The 27,300-nt window shown below is 40.7% G+C and overlaps 1 protein-coding gene across 11 annotated transcripts in view; it reads left to right on the forward strand.

Moving 5' to 3' along the window:
• The first annotated feature begins 762 nt into the window (after nucleotides 1–762).
• The window catches only part of LOC147128755 (calcium-activated potassium channel subunit alpha-1a-like), a 44,920-nt gene continuing 18,382 nt past the window's right edge, over nucleotides 763–27,300 (forward strand). For 6 of the 11 annotated variants that reach the window (XM_086015855.1, XM_086015858.1, XM_086015857.1 and 3 more), the window contains exons 1-19: nucleotides 763–1,259; nucleotides 5,017–5,166; nucleotides 9,031–9,092; nucleotides 11,551–11,644; nucleotides 12,501–12,612; nucleotides 15,796–15,871; nucleotides 16,163–16,238; nucleotides 16,330–16,500; nucleotides 18,718–18,809; nucleotides 22,797–22,907; nucleotides 23,059–23,164; nucleotides 23,254–23,336; nucleotides 23,433–23,502; nucleotides 23,955–24,110; nucleotides 24,190–24,299; nucleotides 24,429–24,497; nucleotides 24,580–24,666; nucleotides 24,744–24,820; nucleotides 26,699–26,731. In XM_086015855.1, coding sequence (XP_085871981.1) covers nucleotides 1,026–1,259; nucleotides 5,017–5,166; nucleotides 9,031–9,092; nucleotides 11,551–11,644; nucleotides 12,501–12,612; nucleotides 15,796–15,871; nucleotides 16,163–16,238; nucleotides 16,330–16,500; nucleotides 18,718–18,809; nucleotides 22,797–22,907; nucleotides 23,059–23,164; nucleotides 23,254–23,336; nucleotides 23,433–23,502; nucleotides 23,955–24,110; nucleotides 24,190–24,299; nucleotides 24,429–24,497; nucleotides 24,580–24,666; nucleotides 24,744–24,820; nucleotides 26,699–26,731 — 1,969 coding nt within the window. In that variant the 5' untranslated portion in view covers nucleotides 763–1,025. Of the gene's footprint in view, nucleotides 1,260–2,991; nucleotides 3,064–3,704; nucleotides 4,909–5,016; nucleotides 5,167–9,030; nucleotides 9,093–11,169; nucleotides 11,189–11,550; nucleotides 11,645–12,500; nucleotides 12,613–14,330; nucleotides 14,681–15,795; nucleotides 15,872–16,162; nucleotides 16,239–16,329; nucleotides 16,501–18,717; nucleotides 18,810–18,904; nucleotides 18,997–22,796; nucleotides 22,908–23,058; nucleotides 23,165–23,253; nucleotides 23,337–23,432; nucleotides 23,503–23,954; nucleotides 24,111–24,189; nucleotides 24,300–24,428; nucleotides 24,498–24,579; nucleotides 24,667–24,743; nucleotides 24,821–26,698; nucleotides 26,732–27,300 lie in introns of those variants that run through there. The other 5 variants (XM_086015856.1, XM_086015866.1, XM_086015860.1 and 2 more) reach the window with 4 other exon arrangements.

A 27,300-nucleotide genomic window follows, 5' to 3' on the forward strand; every position in this document is an offset into this window, starting at 1 on the left:
TCTTAACTCGTAAAAATAAAAAATATATTTTAGCTAATATTTTTTATGATACTCAACACCGCAATTGTCTTCCAAACAGCATCTTTCTCAGCACTAACGAGTAAATGCTATTATAATTTCGCCATAATGTTTACCAAGCATGGAAAATTGCCTTTTTATTGTTTGTATACACCTGTCGTACATGACTGACCATCCTTTTTGATAGCTGCTTGTGTCTCCCCCCCAAAAAAGTCTGTGAGAGCACATCTGCCTCCCTGTGACATCACATGGATTTGGGGCATTTGCATTTATTTGAATGAGGAAAGATGTGTTTTAAGATACACGCGTGGTCACGCCCATTATTGTTCAATTCAACGTTTCTTGCAGCATCATCATTATTATTATTATTATTTTAAACTGCGACCCCAAATTGAGCTTGGGCCGGCTCTGTTTTTATGAAACCCCAAGCGAACCTCCTCCTGTCCTCATAAGCATCACGTCTGCACTCTTTAGCGCCGCCCCCTCCTCCTCCTCCTCTTATTCCTCTCCCTCTCTCTCCATCCATCCCTCCTCCACCTCCTCCATCCCTCCATCCAGCACCACCTGTACATCTGCCACAGCCCAGGCCGCCTCCCAGCGTGCGACGCTCAGCCACGCGAACCGCTCCTCTTACCACTGCACCACCAATTGGATTTTGTTTTACTGGTTTGTTTTGTTAGAAAAGAAAGGTGAGGCGGATTCAACATCATCAGCGACGTCGCAGCATCTATTTATTTAGGACCCTTCTCCACCTTATTTTTTTGCTGCTCCAACTGGACGTTTACGCACCGGATGACGCACGCCGAAGCAAGCCGCGTCGGCATCGCGACGCCGGATCCTCCCATCCGCTAGCAAGTTGCTCCACAGCCGCGCCGAGCCGAGCCGCGTCCAGCCAACTTTTGCGGCCGCCCCGGAGCTCGGACGCCCACTCGCCATGGCCCCCGAGCACCAGCGAGCCCCGCCGCTTTGAAACGAGTCGACGACTCGCCCGATCGCCCGGCCCCGACATGGCGAAGAGCCGCGAGCGGCTGAGCCCGGAGCCGTCGGTGCACATGGCCAAGATGAACGTCATCATCCCCTTCTCGCCCGACGTGCCGTGCGACAGCAACGGCCAGCGCATGTGGTGGGCTTTTCTCGCCTCGTCCATGGTCACCTTCTTCGGAGGGCTCTTCATCATCCTGCTGTGGAGGACCCTCAAGTATCTGTGGACCGTCTGCTGCCACTGCCGAGACAAGAAGAAGGTACGAGCAGCCGCCCGAGGCACGAAAACGCGCTCAGCTGACTGACACTTGTTGGCTGTCGCAGCTCCTCGCTTTGCCACCACTCGGTGTGAGTGGCCATTCGCAAACTTTTGACGCTGAATAAAGCCACAAAATAATAATAATGATAATAATAATAATAATAATAATAATAATAATACGTGGAGCTCTCTAGCGTCACGATGGCCAAAAGTGAAATGGAGTTGACAAAAAAAACCCAAAAACTTACACACGTCAGTCCTCTTCTCAGCCATTTTGATAGCAGCACCAAATGCATCTTAGGTCCACATATCCAAGTTGGCCGGATTTTGTAGCAGCAGGTCCAGCTCTTCTTGAGCAGGAAAACAACAATTTCAAAACTTGGCCCATATCCCACAATCAGCCCTCCTCACCCCAACGTCCATCTACCGCCCCCATCCCTGGAATAAATCTTCCTGAAAATGTTCGTTCGTGTCAGAAATGCATCGTCAGGCTTTTGCACGCGTGCTGTGTAAATCTTTTTTTTTTTTTTGCTGTTGTTGCTAAGCAACTAGCAAGCAAGGAGCGGGTGTGTGCACTTCCAAGTAAAGTCAATCTGGGTGTTGTGTGCACGAGGAACACTTCCCACTTGCCCCCCCCCCTTCCCCCACATTATCATGTCATTAAACCTCACCATCATATCATTGCAATTTTTCTCACTCTTTGACTCTCTGTTTCACCTTTTAAAAACATCTACACTTGCTCTCACACTTTGTCACCCCGGTGCTGGCATAACTTGGCATGTGGGCAAGGAGAGCCAGTCACTTCAGATATGCCACCGCTTAGCATTTCCAAGTTTGTCATTATTTTTTTTTCAAAAAATATAAACTAAAGTATACATCAAGTATGTCGAAATAAAAACGAGGTCTTGAAATGTTAGACAGTTCATTTAAGGTGACCGCCTGCTGTGCTTTGCTCAACATGACCTGAACGGACTTTTCAAGTATGCTTCGTCTGCTTTCATCATTGAGGCGGTCTGATTTCTATTCCGACAAATTGAATAATGGATGCGCTTCACCCCCCTCATCACAATAGCAGTAAATGCCACTTTTTGACAACTCCTTTCCGGCCTGCGACCTTTTCAGATCAAGTCGAAACCTGGGGAGAATAATTGGACGTCATCAAGCTTGAGCTTTTGAACTCTTACCCCACTGCCGTTAATAATGTCCGCCTTTGGCGGGAAAGTGTCACCATGTCAATTAAACCCACGGGGTGGACTCACTGGGCAACATTTCGTAGATTCAATTATAAAAATCATGCACTGATTTGAAGAGAGAAAAACTGTTGACGCGACACATCCAAAAGCTTCAACCAAATCTGCATGTCTTCTAAAGTAAACACACCGTAGCTTCGAAATTAGTGTGTGTCTACAGCCTTTTTGTTGGTGGAAAATATGCTGCACAATTATATAAAACGGTTAATTCGTTATGTGACCACGCTCGAACTCAAAATACCCGTGTCTTAATAATCACATATCAAATTTCGCCATTGAAATGAATGGAAAGGCCGTGAATTCCTTTCAGCGCCCATACAAAAACAAAACATTTAGTCTTTGTGATTTTAATGAAGAAAAATAGCCACGATACAATATTGTACTTTATAAAAACAGAAAATTTCAATAATTAACATGTAAGGAACTTTGGGCATCACAATTAATTAATTTCAGCATCTTCCGGTGTGTGCAATTTGGCCACCTGGGTGCAGTCCAATCTACGCAGTCACAAACGAAGAAGAATACTTTTTTTCCCTCCTTTCTCCTCCTCTGCTGGTAAGTGACTCAGAAAGATATTAGTCATTTTCCATCGAGGACACAAAAAAATGCCACTAAGTAAATTGCCACTAAGTTTGTGTCCAAATAACACCGCGATTAGCAATGCTAACGTTAGCTTATCAATGGCGTTGGGCATTGTTCTTTTAGCATTAAGCTTAGCGGCCCTTCTAAGGCTAAGCTATGTGTATTGTTTTAAATACATGGTGATATTATTTGTTTTGTATTTCGTTTTCGATTAAACTTCAACTGTGAGTGCTGTTGGACAACTTAAAGTTTCTTTGTTCGAGGAATAGTTCAATAATTTGAAATGCTTCACTGTCAGCATACAGCGCTCGTTACTCAAATTTCACTCTCGCAAGTCAGAGCAAAAAGTAGGCCGAAAAAATCCTAAGGTACCATACTTAAGGTACCAATGTATCGCATAAGCTTCAAGTGAACTGTGTTGTTGTTCACATATTATCAGGTCGGTAGTCTGTTTGCCTCGGCTTCACGCCTTGCCAACTAATTGAATTTTCAAGCGCCGCCACCAGTTGACTGTGATGAGTGAGGTGTCGGGATACATAATTAACGCTTGGCTATTTTTGTCGTACTGCCTTTTTATTTTTATTTTTCCTTTTTACATTTTTTTTATTTTTTAGCAGGATTACGCACAAAATGATGAAACAGAGCGCCAAGGCGTCAGATGGCTTTTCCGACTCCAATTCACCATGTGGCGCATATAAATCCATCAAATCGATACTTTTTCTAGTGCGTGGCTGCGCTTCTTGGAGCGCCTTCTGTCCATCTTGGCAGCCCCTAGAAACAGTAACTAAGGTAACCTGCTGGAGCATAGCCCTGATGTCGGTGTTTATAGTGTCGTTTTGGTCTGCTTTCCCAACTAAGCGACATTTGAACATAACTGTCACACAAGAAGAAGAGAGGAGATAAACACTATGTGCTAAAATGATGTTCCTGGACTGTGAGCGAGATTAGAACAGGTGTTAAGGAATAATAGTTTCAATGTTTTCAAAGCGTGTGGGAGTGGTAAAGCTGCAAATAAAGTGTACAAAAAAAATAGTCTGCTAATATGAGCTCACAATAACCAACTCTGCCCTTCCATTTGCTCGCTCCCATGTCACTCACCAGGCCAGGTCCTGCCTTCTCAAGCCACACACATTCAAAGTCACAGATCAGGATGGCGATCCCACCTGCACCTCACATGCATATTTGGCATTGGTAGTTTTGTTCACAGTAATAATGCAAAATCACATTTTCTCAGATTATTCAAATAGTTGATGTAATAATTGGTAGAATAAGCGATTCCAGTCACTGCCTCACTGTATCCTTGCGTGTGCTATTTCACACGTTTATTCCTCTAGCGCTGCTAAAAACAAATACTTAGGTTCATAACTGAACGGAAAAACCTGTGCAGTATACTTGTAATGGGACACACACACATAGCAACAGTGCGCTGTGCATGTGCGGAATGCAACGCGCTAAAATGGCTGGCACGGACTACAAGGCACACGCGTGTCTCTAAGAACAGGCCAACAGCTTTGGACACGAAAGAACGGCTGACTGGATGGACGTGGAGGTCACGTTAGCCTCAAGGCTCCCTCAGCTTTCTTGACACTCGCTCAATGCTCATATTCAAAAATATCAATCAATATCAAATATAATCAAACAGATGTGGTTGCAAAAGTGTGCACACCCTCATAACTGGGGATTTGGCTGTACTCAGAACTAACCAATCGCATTCAACCCCATTTTAACCGGGAAGCAGCACACAGCTGCTGGCTGATTAACCCTAAATAAAGTTCAAATGTTCAAGAAGGATTTTCTTCTCCTGGGATTTGGAAAGAGGTTTGTAGCCTTCTTATGTCCAACGTATATTTTTATGAATCCTACATGAGTATTGACACCAATGTCCCACTTTTATATCCCCCGTGGTGCTCGTCATCGGCGGGTCAGGACGTGCACCGGCTGAGCCCGGCCGACGGCGTCCTCAAACGTGCCGACAAAGATGAGGCGGCGGCGGCCAGCGAGGTGGGATGGATGACGTCGGTGAAAGATTGGGCGGGAGTGATGATCTCCGCTCAGACGCTGACGGGACGAGTCCTGGTGAGTGCTGAGCCGTGACGTTTGGCGTCTGATGCTTGTTGGCCGGCTCGTTTCCGAAGAGACGTGCAAAGAGCGGAGGGAGCTTTAAACAGTGTATTAAGGTCACGCTCCGGCATCCCATAATGCCCCTCGGAGAGAGCGAGGGAGGCATCACATCTGGTCAAGTGAGGGCGGTTGCCACGGCGACTCACTGGCTTAGTGAGTGGAATTACCTCAGTTCATAGAGAAGGCTTTCCCAATCTTTTTTGAGCCAAGGCATTTTATTTTGGAAACAAAATTCCCAAACAAAAATGTCACACCAAATTTGAGGCCAAATGCTCACTCATTGGAGTGCTGTTGAAAGCAGCGGCATGCCAACAATTTTTTTTTTTTTATTTTTTTTTAAGCCCCCAATCGCAGCAGGCACGACATAATACATGAACTGAAAGTACAGCAGTAGTAGCGAGTGTTGTCGCCACAGCAACGGCGGCTTAGCGAAAGTTAGCAGATGTGTGTGCATTCAGCCCTTTAATGGGCCACGCTAATGCCCATTGTCACACATATGCACATGTGTACACTTATTGTCGGCTCGTACATGGATACACATCGATACATAGTATATAATGTTGTACATGAGACAACATAACCAAGGTTGTTAGAGTTCACGAAAAGGAATAAAATGACTCAAGCTGAAATTGAGTAAGTATTTTCGGTCACAAAATAAAAACAAAAATGGTTTTAAAATATGAAAACTAACTGAAACTACATGTTAGGTTTATAAGACTTACTTAGTAAAACAAACTATAATTCTAGCGAAAAAGCCCTTTGTCCTCGTTTCTGTCAATGAATGGCATGCACGAGCTTTTGGGGTTCATTTAAAATGTTTTGATTTCGATAGTTTTATGTCTGTACAGACGAAGGAAGGGGAAACAGTCGATTTGGAATAGGAGTTGATTTTTTTCTTTTTTTCTTTTTTTTTTTTCCTAAACTAATATGATGCGTTTAAAAAAAAAAAAATTGCCTGCGAATGCGCCCAGTCCGGGTGAGAATTGTTTGGCCTAAATTGCTTTTGTTTTGCTTTCTATCCACTTTGTCTGGCTGATGCTTTAATTAGCAGCATGTAGTGTTTGAGTCAATCCAGTTTTATTTGCTCTGGCCTCTCGGGAGCCTGAAATAAAAGCGTGTTGACTTTGACAACAATGCGTCTGTGATGACACGCAAGCCACGGGGGATCCCGTCTGTCATTCGATGCCTTATTGGTTGACACACACGCACGGGATCAGCGCTTGCGTTTGCGTGGCGCCGCCCTCCATCCGCACCTGCGTTTAGAGAAGTTCACAACAGTCAAGAGGGTACTTGTTCCAAAACAGCCTTTGAACATGTCAATCATATTTTTCAACTACACAACGTGTAGCCACCGATACTCAAGGCAAAGAAAATCTGACAGTAAATTGGCGTTATCCTGCAGCAGGCAATTTGACACGAGTGATTTAAAAAAAAAAAAAAAAAAAAAAAAATGTAAAGTATATTCAACATCAATAGTTTGCCCTTTTAAGGAAGCGCAACCATCCTCAATAGTTTTGAGACATTCATAATTTTTCTTAAAAAGCAACATCTCTAGTTTCTGCATGTTAGATATTTTACTGCAGCGGGCCATCCTTTTTTTCTCCGACATAGTCTCTCTCTGTTTTGCTCAAACAGCATGTCCGTACGGCACCGCCGTTGCTGCTTTTGAGCATCTGTCCAATGAAAGCAGCCGATGAGTCGGTCACACGGCGTCTCGAATTACGAGAGGCCAACGTGTCGAGGAAGTCCGCAAGATTGGATGACCTCTTCTGCCCTTTCATCTGCGCCCAAACATACATTTCATTTCATTTTCGCAAATCGGGAATTCTGCCTAGGAATGGGTGATGGTCGTGTGGTGATTTTTTTTTTTTTTTTTTTTTTTTTTTTCAGGCCCAAACGTACAACACAACATTGTCATCATTTCACTTCCTGTTTCCAAACATTGTGTTGTTGCGCCCGCTTGCCAGCTCAAATGTGATTTTGGCAATCAAGCGCTTGAATTGGCACAACATGTCCCCGGAATGATTGTCAATGCTGGTGGTGGGCGCAGTCGATGTACGAGAGTGGACTTGAGCCACGCTAAGCTCCTCGGGCTGTTTGGCCCGCTGCCAGGGAGGCTTAAATCACAACACAGACGCTACGACAAACATGGTGGCAGCAGCATGGTGGCGTTCATACGCTGGATGATATGTTGCATGTAGCGCGCACACACACACACACACACACACACACACACACACACACATACACGATCGCACTTCAGGTTGCGACTGCTCGTTGTTGTGCAACCTATATAACATAACACACCCACTTTGAGTGTTTTGGGCACCATCGCTTATGTCCCAGCCCCCTGGCACCAGGTATTATTTCTCTGGACATCGTCCGCTTCTTCTTCTCATCACTCACATTCTCCGAAAACAAAAAAAGACACTGGGCAAAATACCTGCTCAAAGCACAACCCATTTGTGTACTTTTACGACGAACTGATAGTGGCCGGATGTTGTGAAGTTTTCTGGTGCCCTCTAGTGGCCGATTGCCTGAAGCTGAAACAAGTCGTGCCTCTTGGAAGTTGACGTACCACTGGACACAATTTTTTGTATTTATTTCCACGTTGGCTTTTGTGTAAATCCCTGCTGTGCTTTGTTCACGTCACGGTCGCGTCCCGCTACACTTGGTCACCGTCTTCTAACGAGTCTCCAAGGCCTCAACAACTTGTTGACATCTTGCCTATTAACTATTCATACATACGGTACAATATAGGCGACAATGATGCTGGTACACTTGCCAGACTCGGGTACAGGAAGTGTTGACACTAACAATGAATGTGAATATAATATAATATGTCATAATATGTAAAAATGTTTTTCGTAATACTTTATTCTTGTCCTTGCCAGAGCAGTAGCGGCTTTAATGCTTCTGCTTGTCGCATGGAGCCACAAAGAGATTTCCTGTCTCCCAAAAGAGGAAAAATGTTTATTAAAAATTCATGCTGGCAACGTTTTTTTTTTTTTTTTTTTTTAGCTAATGCAATTGCACATCATAGAGATGAATTGGGGCCGCGCTCATTCATAATGGATGCCGGCTGCTCTCCTGTTCTGGACGGCCTTTTGTGTCATTTGGAAATGGATGAATGCCAGCTCGCCTAATGCGTAAAAGCCTCGCCCCTCTCCCTCCCTCACCTCCATGAGCGCTTTCGTGGAGGACGTGTGTGATACGCGTTACTGACAGTTACCATATAGAAAGTGTGAAAACTTGGGAATGACCCATATTTGTGCATAAACGGATCCATTTCCTATCATATTCTTATCTTATCTTATGACTGACTCATGTCAAGACGCTAATTGTCTTGGTCGCGTCACGCTAATATTAAACCCACAAGCTAGCCAAATGAATAATAATATATCGAGCAATACGTATTTGGGAAGTTTCTTTGCAATGGGGAAAAGGCCCAGTGAGGATTCAACACAAGAGCCTGTGGCCAAGAAGGAAAAAAAATTACCAGGAGCCCTACTTGAAATATGGATTTATCGCGACAATTGATGTGCACGCAAAAAAAAGTCCGAAAAGACAATTTGTGTGCGTGTTGTTTGCACAGAGGGTAGTGTGTGTTTTTCCCCGGTTGCTTGAAAGAAGACGCCGCTGTCCGTCACCTGGTGTATTTATTTACACTTTGACATGGACACGGTAAGTGAGGGGTGTGTAATCACATTTTGCCCACAAATAACACAAATACTGTGCTGGACGTGAACAAGCCTTCGTTTGTAAGATGGGCTAACTTTGCGTCAGCAACAATAACAATCGACTTTTCTTGTCTTTCAGGTGGTGCTCGTCTTTGCCCTCAGCATTGGAGCTCTGGTGATATACTTCATTGATTCCTCAGAGTGAGTATTATTTTTTTTTTCCCCCCGCACGTCACATTATTTCGATATCAAAAAGTGCACAGTTGTGCTGTTAATCCAAGCGTCAGAAAATTCAGTGAGTCCATCCTTCAATGATCATGTTCATTGTGGCCCAGTTTCCAACACGTTTATTTTTGAATGAATTTGCCTCTTGAAATGTACTGTAAATTTTGCCCAACATTCCGTTTAATTTCGAAGCAAAGGAATGTCTTTTGACTGACACCTCACACGTTGAAAATACGGCGGCAGAGAAGAAGGCTAAAATCGGCACTCCGGCCTGACACTTCGCTTGAGTGAAGCGGCATAGAAAGCTTTCTTTGGTCATGGTGCCACCTGAGTTTCGGTGAAAAGGTCAAATGTCAATGATGGCCACTGTTTCGTCTCATTTTGAAAGATTTTTTTCAACTGACGCGTTGCACGTTCAAGCTCAGGTGGCTAAATTCAGCGTTTGCTTACTAATGGCGCTATCAAAGTTTGTGCCACGATGAAAAGGTCAATAAAGACAAGGGAAAGTCCAAAGTTCCTGTTGCGGCTGAAAACAATCGTTGAGTAGACGGCAGGAAGAAGAAGAAGACAAAGCAGGAAGCGGCCATTAGGACGTGGCCGTGACATTATGAAGCGCCGGCGGCCCGGCTCGGCTCGGGCGGCTGCATCATGTCAACGAGCCGGTGTCCACTTTCACGCCGCGCTCTCGTTCCCTTTTCACCCGATGAGCGGTGAACTTTCAACCCCCGGCCATGTTCCAGAGCTCATTTTTCACCTGCGGGCCCCGTTGGGTTGGGCTCTGCAGTCGACTTTGGCGGAGTCCGGCCTTTCCTTCCTGTAATTAGCTGGGAGCTCGATGACGGACGCGCTTGCAGCGCGGTCCGGCTGGAAGCGAGTCAGCTGACCCGTCGAGGCCGCTCGGCTTCAAGCGTACGAGTTGGGACTTGCTTGATTTGCTTTCAAATTCACTTGTCACGCTGCAGACTTGAAAAACAGCAGGAAGGCCAATTGATATGCTAGCTTCTGTCCATTGCTTGTTGTCATTACAGTCCACAGACAGTATTGCAACTACGAAACTCTTCAGTGAATGCAAATATAAGCGGGACGGTCATCATCTTTGGCTAACATCAAAAACATACAGTAAGATTGTTATTGGTATTGTATTTTAAATGTCATGGATAGAGCCCTGTTTTTCATCAAAGTCACTTTATATTTTTGTGACTTCAGGTAACAAAATTAGCTTGATTGAATCTGCGGCGTATTACACAGCACATGACCTTGTTGTGCTTGGAGCTGCTGAAGGTTGTCCACTTCTCACTCACCCTCATAGAATGGCTTCGGACCTTTATGTACATGTTTATTTAAAAAAAAAAAAAAAAATTATTAGACTTATTTCATAAAATGTACCAAATTTTGAATATATTCTCCCCTTCAGATAATTCTACTGTATTAAACTAGAGCAGAATCAATACGGCATTCATTTATTCTCTTTGGGATGCAGTTTATATTTTATTCACTGGGTTAATGCGTCAAACAATTAATTGGGGCAACTCACAGGGGAGGCCTTTATTTGAGGAAATGCAAAGTGGCTATTTGAGATGCAGTGTATAATTTTTTTTTCCAAGTAGACGACTCACTAAATCATTGATTGTGACATGGCGTCAAATAAAAGTGAGGCCATTATTTGAAGAAAAACAATATTGATTAATTGTGAGAGTACAAAAGAAGGCAATGCAGTGTTTCTTTCTTTTTTTTTTCTTTTTTTTTTTTTGACAGGGTGATGCACCTGGCCATTATTTGGCGCATTGTGTTTACTTGAGGTGAGACTTTTAAGAGTCTATTTTGCGGTGCAGTGTTTTTTTTTTGTTTGTTTGTTTTTTGGACGACTCACCTGATGATGAATTAGGACATGGCATCAATTTGAGCAAACGCAATTTAATTTCTCCTGCGATGTGGGGGCGGGAGTAGCATTTATTTGAGGTGCGGTGTTCACGGAATAGATCAAGATCATGAAATAAATGCAGCATGCTTCTAACTTGTGCCCGGTTTAATGATTTCTCTTTATTTGTGCCAGATACAAGTGTTTATTGAGGGTGAGGCTCCCCGACAACATTTCTTATGGCTGCCTGACGCCCGCCGTCCTGCGAGCGGACGTGACTTCTGCATGCACTTAAGCCTTAAACTGCTGCTTTCCGCACCACCACCCCAAATAAAAACACACACACACACATGCTTGTGTGTGTGCGTGGCAGCTTTTTAAGGGTTAACGAGAGATATGCACCCAGGCAATGCTTGCGAGTGCATGCGTTATGTTGCCATCCACTGCACTTACGAAGAAGTCACGCTTCCTTGACGTCTTTTGCGGGAAAAAGACGACGACTCGTCGCTGGTAAATCCCAACGGTGACGCGGTGGTCGCTGATGTGGACTTTTTGTCGTGTTTGTGTTTCCCGCAGTCCCATCGAGTCGTGTCAGAACTTCTACGAGGACGTCACGCTGCAGATTGACATGGCCTTCAACATCTTCTTTCTGCTCTACTTTGGCCTTCGAGTGAGTAAAAGCAAAGCAAATCAATCCCACCGTCCTCAGTGCTGAAGGCACACCATTGTGAACATGAGACTATAATTGAGAATTTATTTTGATTTTTTTTTTTTTCAACATTTTCAAATGTTCATGACTTTGCTGCTACTTTTACATATAACCTTACTCCACTCTCTTACTCTTATTTAACTGCATATTTTCTTCCTGTTTAGTGCATTTTTATTTGATTTTTGCTATTTTTGAAAACGCAAAGCTTTTATTATGGCATTTGAAAAATTACAAATCAAGAATCAAATGTTTCTTTTGTGTCCTTGTTTTCCTTTGACACAGACAATAGAACAATACACTTTGTACAGTAATTAAATTACTATTCATATACAAACAAAGATTGATGTGCCAGAAATATGAGATTAAAAATGCGAAAATATGTCCAATAATATAAATGAGGAGAAATAATTTATTTTTACTATAGTCATAGAATTGTAACATTAAAACACACAACATTAAATGTGTGTTACATGTATGGACATTTGGTATGAAGTAAAATGAATACATTCGGAGGAAATGAAATGTAAGTAAAACACTTTCGAAAATAAATTAAAAGTATGGAAGTGTAAATATGCCATAATGATAGACTTCAAAATGATATTGTAGAGTTGAGTTTTTGCAGATTATAATCTTGTATATATTTATGTATAATAGATTCTTTCAAATTTAGAAATTAATTGAATACACAAATACCCACACGTCCATTTGACTCTTACCTGAATTATGACGTGTCCTCGTGTGTTAACAAAGTTGTGATTGTTATTAAAGAGCGCTGGCATGAAAGTAATCCGAATAAATGAAATGTTGTCGTCGGCAGTTCATCGCGGCCAACGACAAGTTGTGGTTCTGGCTGGAGGTCAACTCGTTGGTGGACTTCTTCACCGTGCCGCCCGTCTTCGTGTCCGTCTACCTGAACCGGAGCTGGCTCGGTAAGCTTGACTCCACGCCGCCGCCGCTTCTCAAACTCTGGGGGTCCATCATCAGAACGCCACTGAAACACAGGGTTGGCACACGTACCCCAAATGAAAAGAAAACGTTGCCTACGTTCCAGAGGAACTTGTCATGCTACCACAACAATTTCATCTTTTTTTACAGAAAAAAAAAGTGAACTCAATTGTTTCCATGCCCAAAATCATAACGAATTTGCCTATTTGAAGATAAGATGAAATTCAGTTATTTCTGTTTTATACTGCCCCCAAGTGGCTAAGGTGTGCAAATCAGGAGCAGCACAATGTCCATTGAAATGAAGCAAAAACTGTGGCATAAACTATTTAATTATTTGCATTCTATTTAATTATGTCATTACTATACGTTTTTTTTACGTTGCTACAATATTATACAGTGGCATTTTTCTTATGAAATTATTTGAGTTACAAGCATGTGCACAGAAGAAATCAAACTCATTTTCCCAAAGGCATGACTATTTAGATTTGTTTTATGCATTCAAAAAAGACTAAAAAACAATATTACACAATAATTTACTACAAATTATTTTTCTGACCAACAAGCAGACCCCAGTTTGAGAACCTGTGCGTGCGTGCGTGTGTGTGGGTTCGCGGGTGCGCGTGTGTGCACGTGTTTGTGTTAAGTGCAGTGCTACACGTGCGTCCTTCACCTGTGCAGGCAAATCACACTTGAATGTAATCAGGCAATGATTGGAACGCCATAACACCCCCCCCCCCCAACTCTCCCAGAAAAACAGTAACAGGCTTTGACGGTGACAGGAAATGAAGGATTATGGGGGAATCATTGCAGATGGCTTTAAAAAAAAAAAAAATTCCATCCTTTTTTTTCTGGCGAGGAACAAAGCCAAGCGCGCACACAAGCAAACACAAAAGTGTGATAAATATGTTGCGTAATGTCATGTGGGCTGCGAATATGTTGCTAAAACTTCAGGTGGAACTGGTCGCTTTGATTTTGAGGCTGGCGCCACCCAGTGGACATACTGGGCCACCGTCGCACTACCGTCAACACATCGGCCACTTCTTTAGGTACGCTCGAATATATACTTGATTTTCTGATCATTTTAATTACAATATTGATATTGTGGACATGATATTTTTAAATGAAAAGTAACTTATTCTAGTAACTTATTTTAGTCTGTAGAATAGTCTAGATTACTAGTGGCTATTACTTAACTTGTTTAATTCTTATTGAACAATGTGTAAAATACAACATTAAAATAAAACAAAATTTAAAAAAACATTTAAAAAAGTGATTAAAATGAATATGTGGATAGCCTTAGTGAATATGCAAAAATACAATGAATATAAAATGTGAAAAAATAAAGCAATACACTAAAATCAATTCAATATCAAATAGCAATATTATAAAACGCATTTAATGAATATTGTGGCCAACTTATTTAATGCTACCATTGAAGTATTTTTTCTCTAATTCAACTCGCACAACAATGGCTGTTACTGTACAACATCTGTCATTATTTCCGGGATTAAGCGAGCCAACCCAAAAAAGAAAAACTGTATCGCAGCTTTTCCCCGTCGTTACACACACGCATGATGTCACGTGATCGGCATGTTCCCGCTGAAAAACAATAAGCTGTTCTTTTGCGAAGCTTAAGGGAACAGGACATTTGTTGCGGGCTCTAAGGGCTGACCCGGAGGTCAGGTTGATGGACACGCTTGCTTCCCGCTTCTCTGGATGAATCCGAAAGAAGCTTATAGAAGCTGCCGCCACCGCCACGCTAATATCCTGACGACTTTAAGCTCGCCATAAGCGCACTAGCGGGCTAGCGCGGAGGACAGACCTTTCTCGTTTGGGCTCAAAGACGTCCAGAAATGATTCCCACCAAGATGTTAGTGTACAAGGGGGCCGACGGCGGCGTCCAAACCGTGCCTGCCACGAGGCGGCGCAAGAAATCCACGGGCGAGCTTTTCCAAAACGGATACCGGGTCCGCAACGGCCACGACAAAGACGAGCAGGAGAACGCCGGCGGCTTCCGCCTGGCTTCCTGCTTCCGTGCACTCTCCTACTGGGGTAAGATGTGCCACCTCTCTCAGTGGTGCCACCTAACCAAGTACAAATACTTCCGTCCTCTACTTCTGTCTTTCACAGTTGTCGAATTGTCGAAGGGGAAGGAAGGGATTCAGTCCAATTTAAAATAACCTAACGCAACATAAATGTGGTAAAAGTCAAGCGTTGTGAATACTCTCCGAATCAATTTAGTCGAGTTATTTCATCCTTTCACCTCTAGACCAGATGCTTACTTTTGTCTTCTTTCAGTCCTACAAATTTCAAAATTTGTGTAATTTTCAGGAAAAGTTGACAGATTCCGAATTGAATTGCGTAATTGCCAATATAAATGAAATCAATTATAACAAAACAATACCATGAAATGTAGACAGAATGTGTGGAATTATTTGAGTTACTCGAATAATTGTTTTACAGGATTCCTGCACTTTAGAAATGTCCAAATTCCATAGTTTTTGCAGACCCTTATTACCAGACTTCCAAATGTGAGGAATTTAGAGGCAAAATTTTTTATTCAATATGTTATAATGCAACATTTTTTTTTCAATATTGTTTATAAATTTTTACTAGTTTTTAATGAGTCTTTTTTATTGATTTAAATTTACAAGTCTTATTTTTTTTTTTTTTTTTTAGTATTACGTTGATTTAGTGACATTTTTGATATAAGTTATAAGTTATTTTCTTTCTTTCTTGATAGATCTTTTTTAAAAAAAAAAAGTCAAGTTATTTTGAGAGTTTTACTTGAATCTTTTGAGACACTTACTGTATAAAATTGTTCGAAACATGCTGATGTGTTTGCATCACCGTGTGTGCGTTTGGGATTTTCCATCGCGGCTTCTCATTGGTCCATTTTGGTGTGACGGTGTCACGTCCACCTGCTGGCGTGCTTTGATGGTCTTCATTCAGCATCCGTGTTCTCGGGGCCTGAACGCAAGTTGCGTGCTGCAGTGGGACGTTTTTTCAGTAGTTGACGAAAATCGCAAGTTGCTTGTTGAGTGTCCAAATGAATCCGCTGAAGCTGATATGCGATTTTGTGAAAGGTCATTTCTTTTTTCTCACTTTTGTTCATTTGGACCGCGCATGGTCTTACTTTGTTTCTTTTTATGCTTTTTGTCTGGCAGGCTTGAGGTTCTTAAGGGCCTTAAGGTTGATACAGTTCTCGGAAATTTTGCAGTTTTTGAATATACTCAAGACAAGGTAAGACTTTTTATTCCTTTTATTTCAATACTTTTATTCAAATAGTTTAATCCAGAACACTAGATTCCATTTTAAACATTAAACCAAAAAAATGTAAACGTAACTAGCCAGCAAGCTCGATGTGGTATGCCTTGGATTGCGTTGTACTGTTGTTGTTGTTGTTGTTGTTGTTGTTTTTTTAAATCTAGAGTTAAAAAAAAGTTTCTCTCGTAATTCACACCATTTACTTTAAGTATTGGGACAGCCTAGCTAGCCGCATGAGATGATAACTTGAGTTTTTGTTTGAACCAGCAACTCCATCAAGCTGGTCAACTTGTGTTCCATCTTCATCAGCACATGGCTGACGGCGGCTGGCTTCATCCATTTGGTAAGTTGCATTACAGGAAGTTGCTTCACTGGATCAGTACTTGTGCTTTGGTTCCCAGAGTGAGTCTGTTTTTCCACGTGTGTTTTTTCAGGTGGAAAATTCTGGGGATCCTTGGGAAAACTTCCAGAATTCTCAGGTGCTTTCGTACTGGGAATGCGTGTACTTGCTGATGGTCACCATGTCCACGGTGGGCTACGGCGACGTTTATGCCAAAACCACCCTGGGCCGACTCTTTATGGTCTTCTTCATCCTTGGTGGTCTGGTAAAGAAAAGCCTCTCGTCCATTGAAAAGAAGAAAAAGTATTACGGAGGATGCCACTAGGTGGCGCTCCACAATATTGTTACGTCACGTTTCCATTGTGCTAATGCTGAGAGATGCCCTTTTACCGTCATTTTTTTCATCATCATCATCAGCAACTCTTTCACGAAAGATGTGCCTGTTATTATTATTATTTCACTTATCACCCCAAAAAATAGTTCTGAAACATTGGAGATGAAATTTGCCACTTATCCACTGTCTAAAAAATAGCAAATTTTCTTGTATTAACTTTATTCCTGTAAAATGCACAATTTCATAATTAGTAATATTAGGACAATTCTCTGGAAAAGCAATGTCCATGTTATTGTTATTGTTTTTCTTTCTCGACATGTTGATTCGGCGATGTCATGTCTCAGCATTTGCACAATTGCCATGTGTTTGTGGCTGATGGTTGATTATTGTGAGTTGTTCAAGCATTGTGGTTTCAGGTGGCTCCGCCCCCTTTGTGCCCCTTTTGGCCCCCCCCCCCGGACACCTCCTGACCTTCCAATTTCTTAACCCTCCTCCTCGACCACAACAAACACCAACTCTCCAATGATTTTCTATGGGGCCCTCTGTTGAATGCACAAGTTACCCAAAAAAAACAAAAAAACATCACAAACGAATATACAATATTTGTGATCATAGATTCATCATAAAATCATATTTCCTAAAATAAAAGAAAAATATCCCCCAAAAATGATTTTTTTTTTTCCTAGTGTTGCGATTTTCTGAAATGGAAATCTTAGGAGTCCACTAACAGTCCACTTCTGGTTAAATGACAATTCGATTCTTGTAATATTCGGACTTGATTCCCATAATCACTTTTGTCTCCACTAATTTGGAACATTTGAATTTCCAATTTTTCTCTTCACGTTTCGATTCCCATACCCCCCGCAGCCCCATAATATTTACATTTTGTTCTCGTAAAATTGTGAAATTTTCTGGTAAACTCAAAAGAAAATGACAACTGCTCTGGTTTAAGTACAACTTTATTGTTGTAATATTCTGACTTTAGCATTCTTGACTAATGACCACCTTTTCTCTTGTGATACTTCAATTTTCTCATATTTGGAGTTGCAACCATAAACCAAAAATGTCAGTCTTTGTCCTCATAGTTGACTCACATTTTTGTTTTGTAATTGGATGGTTTTCCTCTTGTTTTGTTCCAGTATTTTATTGAGTCAAGCTTCGTGCTACAATGTTGCGGTTTAAGTCTTGATAAACAAAACAAATATGACGTCTTCAGTGGAGGGCAATGTTGAAAATCATTGTGTGGTGTGTTTGTTGATCAAAACATGGCACTTAAGGATTTCTCCTTCATAGTTTTTTTTTTGTAAAATTCATTTTCCTAACACAGATGAATTGGCTGTCATGCTTAATAACATCCTTGATATTTAGATTTTGTCCCAAACACAGTGGTACCTGACTTACGAGTTTAATTTTTTCCGTGCTCGTATCGTAAATCACTCGTATCTCAAATCAGCGTTTCCATTGAAATGAACAGAAATGCCTTTATTCTGTTCCTGGCCCCCCAAAAACACAGCGTACCTATTTTTGAAACAAGAAAAACAGCATCACACATAAAAGAATAGAATGTCATGAAATGAACTGTCTTGACTTAATTGCTCCATTTTCCCCATTTCACTTTCACTGAATTTATCAATTATCTTTCGGGTTTTTTTTCCACCTCCCCTCACTCACTTTCTTCTGCAAGGAGTTTAAATTCCAAAAATTAAATGAAATGGAAGCCACTCTTGATTTCAAGCTTGAATTCAATGGAATTTATTCACTTTTTTCTTCTCCAACAAACATGAACTGATGGCGGCCGGAAGTTGTGAAGTTCACTGCTGCCATCTAGCGGCCAAGTGTCTGAAGTGCATTTGTAAGTCACATTATTGCTCTCTGCACAAAGCAAAAGTATCGACCCCCCGGCGTTGCATGTAACGCAAAAAAAAACGTAATTTCCGGCACTTCTAAGTCAAGCTACCACTGTAAAATGTTTTTTTTTCACAATGTAACTGATCTCATTTCAGACTACATTGACACCATATTCTTAGCCATTCTTAACCGTGGAATGCTCCCCCCAAAAAAATCTCCTTTTCCTGCACTTGGATGAAATCTTCAAGGCCTGCACTTGATTTCTCTGCTCGCCTTTTCTGTCTCCTATGTACTCCTTAGGCCATGTTTGCGAGCTACGTGCCTGAAATCATAGAGTTAATAGGCAACCGCAAGAAATACGGTGGTTCCTATAGTGCTGTTAATGGCAGAAAGTAAGTATACCCGGGAGGCCGCAGCAGAGGCGTCTCTTGCATGCCCCCCTTTTTTTTTGTTTTTTTTTTTTGCTTTTTCTTTTCCACGCATGTAGGCCATGTTTGCTCGCTACGTGCCAGAAATTGCCGCTCTCATCCTTAATCGGAAGAAATACGGAGGGAGTTATAACTCGACCAGGGGCAGAAAGTAAGTCCAATCATGTTCATCGGTGTGGTTTCTGTGTGTGACTTTTTCTTTTGTTTTCTCCTGGTGAGAAATGTGAGATGTAAACATCTCTGCGTTCAAGTCACACCGTGACTGAAGAACTGGGCCATGCTTCGTTCGTTTTGTCTGCTTCGTGTGTTGCTGCTGCTTCCGCTCGCTGCCGCCGCCGCTGCTGCTGCTACGTGTCTGCTCGCTAGAAATTGTTTTTGTGTTGTCGTATGTCTTTAAAATAACAAATGGCAGGCCGTCAGGCGTTGGACTAGTCTCGTAATATATTTCTTTCTTCTCATAAAATTCCCTTTTTCTTGTAGTATTTTCCCTTTACCGGTATTCTTGTAAAATTACAACATAATTCTCTTAATACTTGGACTTTATTAAGAATTCTAGTATTTTAATTGTAATATTTTTACTACACTGTAAAATTAAGTATTTAGAGTTTCTCCTAAAATGACAACCTTCTCTGAGTATTTCTCATTTCATCATTCTCTCTACATATTCACTTTATTCTCGTGTTTTGAATTCATTCTTGTAGAATTATTACTTCCCCCCATAATATTTTCACTCCATTAACGTAACATTCGGACTTTTCCTCATAAAACTTTCACGTCATTATAACATTACAGATTTGCCATAATATTTACAGTTAATCTTGTGAACTTGATTCACATAAATGTGTTTTTGTAAAAGGTACAACCATTGATTTGTAATATTTTTACTCTATTCTTTTAACGTTACAACTTAATTTTCATAAAATTAAAACTTTTCTCATAATGTTTCCACTTTATTTTGAAAATAATAATGGCTTTTGATGATAGTTTGGGTGGGTTTGATTTACCGGTAAGTTTGTTCCACTTGACTACTGTTCTATGACACTCCGTATTTGTGATGTTGCCATGTCATAAAACCTGCTTATTGTCATTGTACATCCATGTTTATTTGTGCGCGTGTGTGTTAAGTGTTTCCTTTCACTCAGATGTTATGTATCATTTAATCCATCCATTCCTTTCACAATGCGTCCGTTAAAAGTAGCTCAAATAATAGTGCAGGACACCTGTAAACGTGTCAAATTGAAGGAGTTCAGTTTCACCAAATGTTTCCTAAAGTATGCAAAGTATATTTTAATGAATATGGAAAAAACGCATGTTAATCTTATGTGCTGTAGCTTGCTAGTGTTTTTTCCAGCGCTGGGAAAAAACAATTTTAAGTGGCTTTGGCTGTGCTTTCTTGCTTTTCTTCTTTTTTGGCGCTTTGCTTATGGAAGATTCTTGGCCTTTATCTTCAGTCTGACCTACACCCTCAGGACTTAGCTACATACGTTGGTGACATTTTGACAAAATGTGTTTCCTTTGTTTTCTTGCCGAGGTTGTGAGATGAAAGGACTACTTCAATGAACTTTCTTGTCTTTTTTGTTTTAGCCTGCTAGCTGAAGCCCTGTTAGCTGGCTCACAAAAAAACAATAATTATTAGTTTTTTCCTGCTAATTATAAGCGAACGGGAGTCCCAAAATAGTGAAACGGTAAAACAGCATAAAAATGTTGACACATACAATACTAAATACTTCTGACAGTAGGTGTTTTCATCCAAATATAGTTGGTGTGAAATATGACTTAAGGGACATAATTTCCCTTTTCTATACAACGTTGATGAAGGAATAATCACTCGTGTTAACATCAGATGGGATTGAAATCCATTTTAAAACGCTTTGTAGTTCTGTAATTTGAGGTAGAGAATTCTTATGAGGATATTCTTGTCTTGAACATGCTGCATGTGCATGGAAATTGAACAGCACAAGTACTACGCCATAAATGTAAATCAAACATAAACAGTAAGTACAATGCTTCGTGAGCGTGATCACGTATTCTTACACCACCGGCCAACTAGTTCATTGCGTGACGTTTGCTAGCTCAAAATGACCTATAGTATGTTGATACTGTTGTATACTTTGTGAGGAAATTTCAACTTGCTGCCTAGTTGCGAATCAGATTTCAAGACTAATAGTAGTAAGATAAGTGAGGCTTGGCTAAGCTAAGATAACATAGGTCTTTTGTTTTTGTCTACTATAGTTAGATTGTTTTTCAACGTTTTATTAGAGCACAATTTTTATTTAACTTTTAAGAGCAATACATTTTGAATGAATTATTGAAGTACATTTCCATGCAATAGTTCTATATTTAAACGATATGTTGATTTTCGAACCGTCTATAATGATAGTGTCGCTAAGGAGGAAAAACATGTAGTCAGTCCTTCTACCTTCTGTATTTCAACGTTGGTCATATAGTGGTAATTTGAGAGCTCTAAATATTTATTGAGGTGCTACTCGGTGTCAACCGCTAGCCTACAGATTTTTACCTGACAAGTAGCAGCTGGGACTGAATGCTAGCTATTTTGGTGTTGCTATTTTTACCTAATACAATTTAGGCTAGCCTAGGGTAGCTCTATTGTCAAAGCACATACATAATGTATTGCATTTCATCTGTCTCTTGGCAAGAAGCTAATCAAACACCTTTTCCAAAGTGTTAAAAATGCCTCTAAAGAAAAATATGGCTTTATTAAGCAACTTAAATTATGGGAAGCGTGGCAATTTATTAGCTCATTAGCGTGTTTGCTTTTAAGATGTTTTTTTAAACTCGCAAATGAGGAGAAAAGCAAACATTTTTTGTACACTGGCCCAAAGCATTTGGAAAACATTTAAAAAAATGGTATGTATGATGTAATTTCATTTCCCTGTGTTGAATCTTGACATTAAACTGCTTCAGTTTAGTTTAATGTGGACACTAGCTTGGATTGAATTGGATCATGTCCCTATTTGCCCCGGTCTCCTTTTACTGCCATTTTTTTAATGAGTCACACTGACATTAAAATATGATCGAAATCATTTTAAACACATATTACCGGTAAGTTTAAAAAAAATAAAAATAAATATATATATATATATATATATATATATATATATTTTAAAGATCAAAACTGTAGTCTTTCTTCTTAAAACTTCAGACAGACCCAGGGGCGAAATATATTCAGAAAGTAGTTAAATAAACACAACAAATTTGATAGGAAAACTGAAGATCTAGCATTTGGAAGCTCAGCTGTGTAAATAGCTTATGTAATTAGTATTTTCTTTAATATTTATTTTGTACTTATTTAGTTATTTTTGGACATTTACAAAATAAATATTTTTTTTATTTTTATAAGTAAAAATATAATGAAAACAATTTCATATACTATAATTGTTAAAAATTGTTTTTGACATATTCACAAGATAAAATATTTCAATAAAAAACAAATCCAAAATGTAATGAAAAAAATAACAATGAATCTAAAATAATAATAAGATAGGAAGTTAACAGTAACAAAATGCCCATAAAAAAAAGAACTTGAAAAAAAATACCTAAAATAAAATCATTATGATTATATGATTATCTTTCTCCATATACCAGATTAATTATTTAGATAAGAATTCGAGTTAATTTTTTAAAAGCAATTTTCTCAAATTTAGAGCAGCATGTAAAAATCTAAGCTCGTATTAAATATACATTGTGTTTCTAGGACAAAGGACAAATGAAAATTGAAAATGTGTGGATATCATAATCTCCTCTTAATCCACTCTGATCCCTCCTAATCCACCAACGCTCGCTCGGTCCAACTCATTCCATGCTCGTTCGTCCTTCCCGACCGCTCACCTGAACGCTGATTGCTTCTCATGTCTGTCGCATAACATGACTCTCTCATCTCCATGCTCCCCGTTGGAAACGTGACTAAAATGTCTGTGACCTTCCCATCAGGCACATTGTGGTTTGTGGTCACATCACGCTGGAGAGCGTCTCCAACTTCCTCAAAGACTTCCTACACAAGGACAGGGATGATGTCAATGTAGAAATTGTTTTTCTCCATAAGTGAGTAACAAAACCAAATCACTTGTATTGTATTGCTGTACGTTAATTAATTCATTAGATAGATTGAAAGCTTGTGTAGCATCGTGAATGCTTTGCAGATGCACTTAGTTAGTTTTTGGAAAGTAAAACGACAACTTTTTGTGTTTGTCAGTATTTCTCCTAATCTTGAGCTGGAAGCCTTGTTCAAACGTCACTTCACCCAGGTGGAGTTCTACCAGGGCTCCGTCCTAAACCCTCACGATCTGGCCAGAGTCAAAGTAAATGCACGCCCAGCACATTTTCTCCACTGTACTCGACCTACATCAATCTCTTTTTTTTTTTTTTTTCCCTTTTTTTTGCTCCTCAGATTGAATCAGCCGACGCCTGTTTGATTTTAGCGAACAAATACTGCGCCGATCCCGATGCTGAGGACGCCTCCAACATCATGAGGTGAACCACCTTACTGTTGTGATCAAATATTACAAAGTGCCAGTTTCCATGTTGAAACCCGTTTTGATGTTGTTTTTGTCATGTTATTATTTATAGGGTAATTTCCATCAAGAACTACCACCCAAAGATCCGCATCATTACTCAGATGTTGCAGTATCACAACAAGGTAGACAATGTCAGCCAGTTATCATTTAAATCCTTTGCAATTATTGAGGGTGAGACGCTATGGACAGCAAATACAGTACTAAAAACAGCTATGAGCAAAAAGCAAAATTCTTCTTAATGTTATTATTTGAAAGGGTACATAGTAATAATTGTGTTGTGTTTAAGTGACTATTGTATAGTATTCCAGGAAAAAAAAGAAAGCTGTTCTACTAAGTTCAGTAACTTGAAAATCAGCCAATGATCAGGTAGTCTCTTATGGAGTATTTCATTTTATATACAGCATGTAAAAAGTGAACAGTGTAGGGACCCAGTATTGCGCCTTGTGGAACACCCTTAGTTAATGGCAGGAAAGCAGATTCAGAGTTACCCTGAGGTACGCCTTGCTGTTTTTAGGGTAGATCATTTTGAGACTACTTTTGCACGGTCACCTTTCTGACATTTTGACCTCGCCAGGCGCACCTGTTGAACATCCCCAGCTGGAACTGGAAGGAGGGCGACGACGCCATCTGCCTGGCCGAGCTCAAGCTGGGCTTCATCGCTCAGAGCTGCCTGGCTCAAGGGCTGTCCACCATGCTGGCCAACCTCTTCTCCATGAGGTCCTTCATCAAGGTACCTCATCGGGCACGGTGGCGGTCAACTTCAACCAAAGCGCTTTTGACGTTTTTTTTCACGGTGGCGTCGCCCGCAGATCGAGGAGGACACGTGGCAGAAGTATTACCTGGAGGGCGTCGCTAATGAGATGTACACAGAGTACCTGTCAAGTGCCTTTGTGGGCTTGTCCTTTCCTGTTATCTGCGAGTGAGTACTTAGCGACGCTGCACTGCCAGACTGCTTAGTGTACTTTAGTCAGCAAAAAAACGTTCCCGAAAAATGAATCTGCGTTAATGGATAAAATTGCTCAAGCACATTCTTCTTTTTGTTCTTCAGACTTTGCTACGTGAAGCTGAAGCTGCTGCTGATTGCCATCGAGTACAAGTCTGATCAGAGGGAGAGCAGGTAACATATTTATTGGTTTTTAGTTTTTAAAGTTTTTAAAATTCTAAATTCCAAATTCTTTCGACGGATCTTGCTCATCAAGCACGCTCATCAACCCTGGCAACCACGTGAAGATGCAGGAGGGCACGCTGGGCTTCTTCATTGCCAGCGACGCCAAAGAAGTCAAGAGGTAACTGACCAATGAGTCCTTCATCGACACTTGTTTGTTGTTTGGGTTCCGTGCGATGATTTTGTTCATGCCCACAGGGCGTTGTTCTACTGCAAAGCATGCCACGATGACGTCACCGATCCCAAGCGCATCAAGAAATGCGGATGCAAGAAATGTGAGTTGTCACAGACATTTTTTTACTGCTACTTTGGAACCTTCCGACTGCCAACTTTAGTCAGTAATACACCAAGTCACCAGCAGAGGGCCCCACAGTCTGTCAACAAAAACGACATTGCTGATCGAGAGCATACACGTGGAGATTTGAGATATTTCAGATGAATAAAATGACTAAAGCGTGTAAAAAATTGGTACGGTTAAATGACATGACGAATAAAATAGATAAATAAATACATACATTTCAAATGTTTTTTTTATATGATATCGGAATTAATGGTCTTTTGTAACAGTTTAGTAATGATTTATGTGTCTATAACGGTGCATAAATGTGTTTTTAACTACGTAGAAATAAATTTCATTTGTTTTGTGCATGTTGATAATTCTTATGTTTTTTATATTGATTATCAAACTTACATCATGTAATTAATTGTGGCATTTGTATGACCCACTTATTTAATGTATATTTGTTTTGTTTAATTAATTGTACTAACTCAATTTCAAAATAAATACAAGTAATGACAGTTGTATTACATTTTTATAATTTTTTTAACTTCACAAACTTAAAAGTAAACTAAACTCCAAAGTGGTACCATATAGTTCTGTTATATTGACAGCTCACATCAAGTTATTATAACTAAATTGCCACCTTTTAGGTTTAAGAAAAATAGTCCCATGTTTGACTATTTTTTATTAGTTATTGTAATCATAATGTTGTCATGCGATTACCATTTATTACTTTTACAAAATGTATATTTTTTTTGTTTTAGTAATTGAGTCCACCACAAAGACTTGGAAAACATCTATTAGGTGCACTTCGGTCGGTGTGTTAGTCAGTAGGTAGTCATATAGTAGATTTGCGTTCCACTTATTTTAGAGTGGTTTTATTGCAGGGTAACTAATAGTTCAGAGGATTTTATTGGATATGAGTGAAAAGAAATTGAGTGTTTGTATGTTTAAGGCCAGAGGGCTTGTTAGATTGTTCTGATGTATTGCACACGGCACCCACAATGTGTGCGCACACACAATTTGCTGCAAAACCTTGTCGACCGTCACACGTTTTTAGCCAAAAAGCCTCCTGATGGAGTCGGTGCACTTTTGTGTTTTGGCTGCTAGTGTGGCCCGGCTTAGCGGCGGCGGAGCCTTACATGGCCTGACGTGGAAATTATGTTTGCATTTTCATTTTTTGTGGGTGGGGGAGCACTACCGGCTGTCAGCAAAGTCGGCGTGACAGTTCCTCACCAGCAGGCAGCGGGACAGATGCTCGCCGGTTAGTGGCGCGACCCTCCGATTGCGGGCGACACATGTCAGAACGGGCCAGGCCGCCGTTTCGACGTTGCTGTCACCGCGCCGCCTCGGGGGCTCACTGACCTTTATGGACTTTTTTTGCTGTGACGTCACACGCACTTCCGGGTGGCCAAAACTGGCATGGCACCACTTGTAAACCACGACCTCCATGCCGTTTGAGAAAAGATGGTAAACAGCCTGAATGATAATTTTAGCATCAATGTTGGAGAAATTCCGACCCTGCAGGCAATGGTTACTTCACACACATGGAGCAGCAACACATACAACCTTAGCTTGCTCTTCCTATACAGTATGAACTAAACCATATTGCTGCCCGACAGAGTGTGGTACTATACTAACGGTCGGCGATCATATTTCTACTTGCCTGTATACTGTAACTCAACTTTTGGGGAATATTTGGAATATTGAAGGCCAAACACAGCCTGTTTTTGTCCTCGTTTTCAGCTCTAGGCTTAATGTAGAAGAAGCCAGTGGATGTAGGAATGACTGAAATTGTTGGTGGACTCATACAATAAGTGATTCTCTATTTGTTCTCACCCCTGTAACACGTTTTTCTGTTTGAAATTCTCAGCTAAAAACACCTACAATGGATACATCAAATCAAGTAAGTATGCCTCTCTCTTGTCTTGTCACTCCCTTTTTCAAGGTTTCTCTTTGTCTCCCTAAAGCCTGGTTCACACGGAAGGATAATCGGTCAGATTTTAGCCCCAAATCTCCCCTCCAGATAATCGTAGGTCAGACTCTTGTAATGGCTCCACAGATAATCTTATCAGATAATCCTGCCTTGTGAGGTGTGCTCAGTTTGATCTCGGCCGTTCGGAAGGACGTCCGACCTAAATCGGGGATATTCAACATGTTGGATTTCTTTGGCCCGACTTTGCTCCGCGCGCTGTCCACCGAGGACAAACGAGCATGCAGCCGGTTGACAGTGACAGCCAATCAGAAAGCTAGGTGACGGGACGGCGAAGAAGCGCGGTGGGAATCCAAAATGAAAAAGGTCATGGTGCAACAGAGCTGAACGTGGAAAATAATTCGCAAACTTGCCTTACAACATGGTCTTTTTTTTCTCTTTCCAAAAACGCGTATTTTTTTTTTTTAAAACGAGGTAAGGCATTTTTTTATTTTTTTCAAAAATAAACTCAGGGTATACCCTTACCTTTTTTTTTCGAAAAA

The sequence above is a fragment of the Filicampus tigris genome, chromosome 19 (assembly GCF_054856515.1).
Source record: "Filicampus tigris isolate MCC_2025a chromosome 19, RoL_Ftig_1.0, whole genome shotgun sequence".
Taxonomy (NCBI): Eukaryota; Metazoa; Chordata; class Actinopteri; order Syngnathiformes; family Syngnathidae; genus Filicampus; species Filicampus tigris.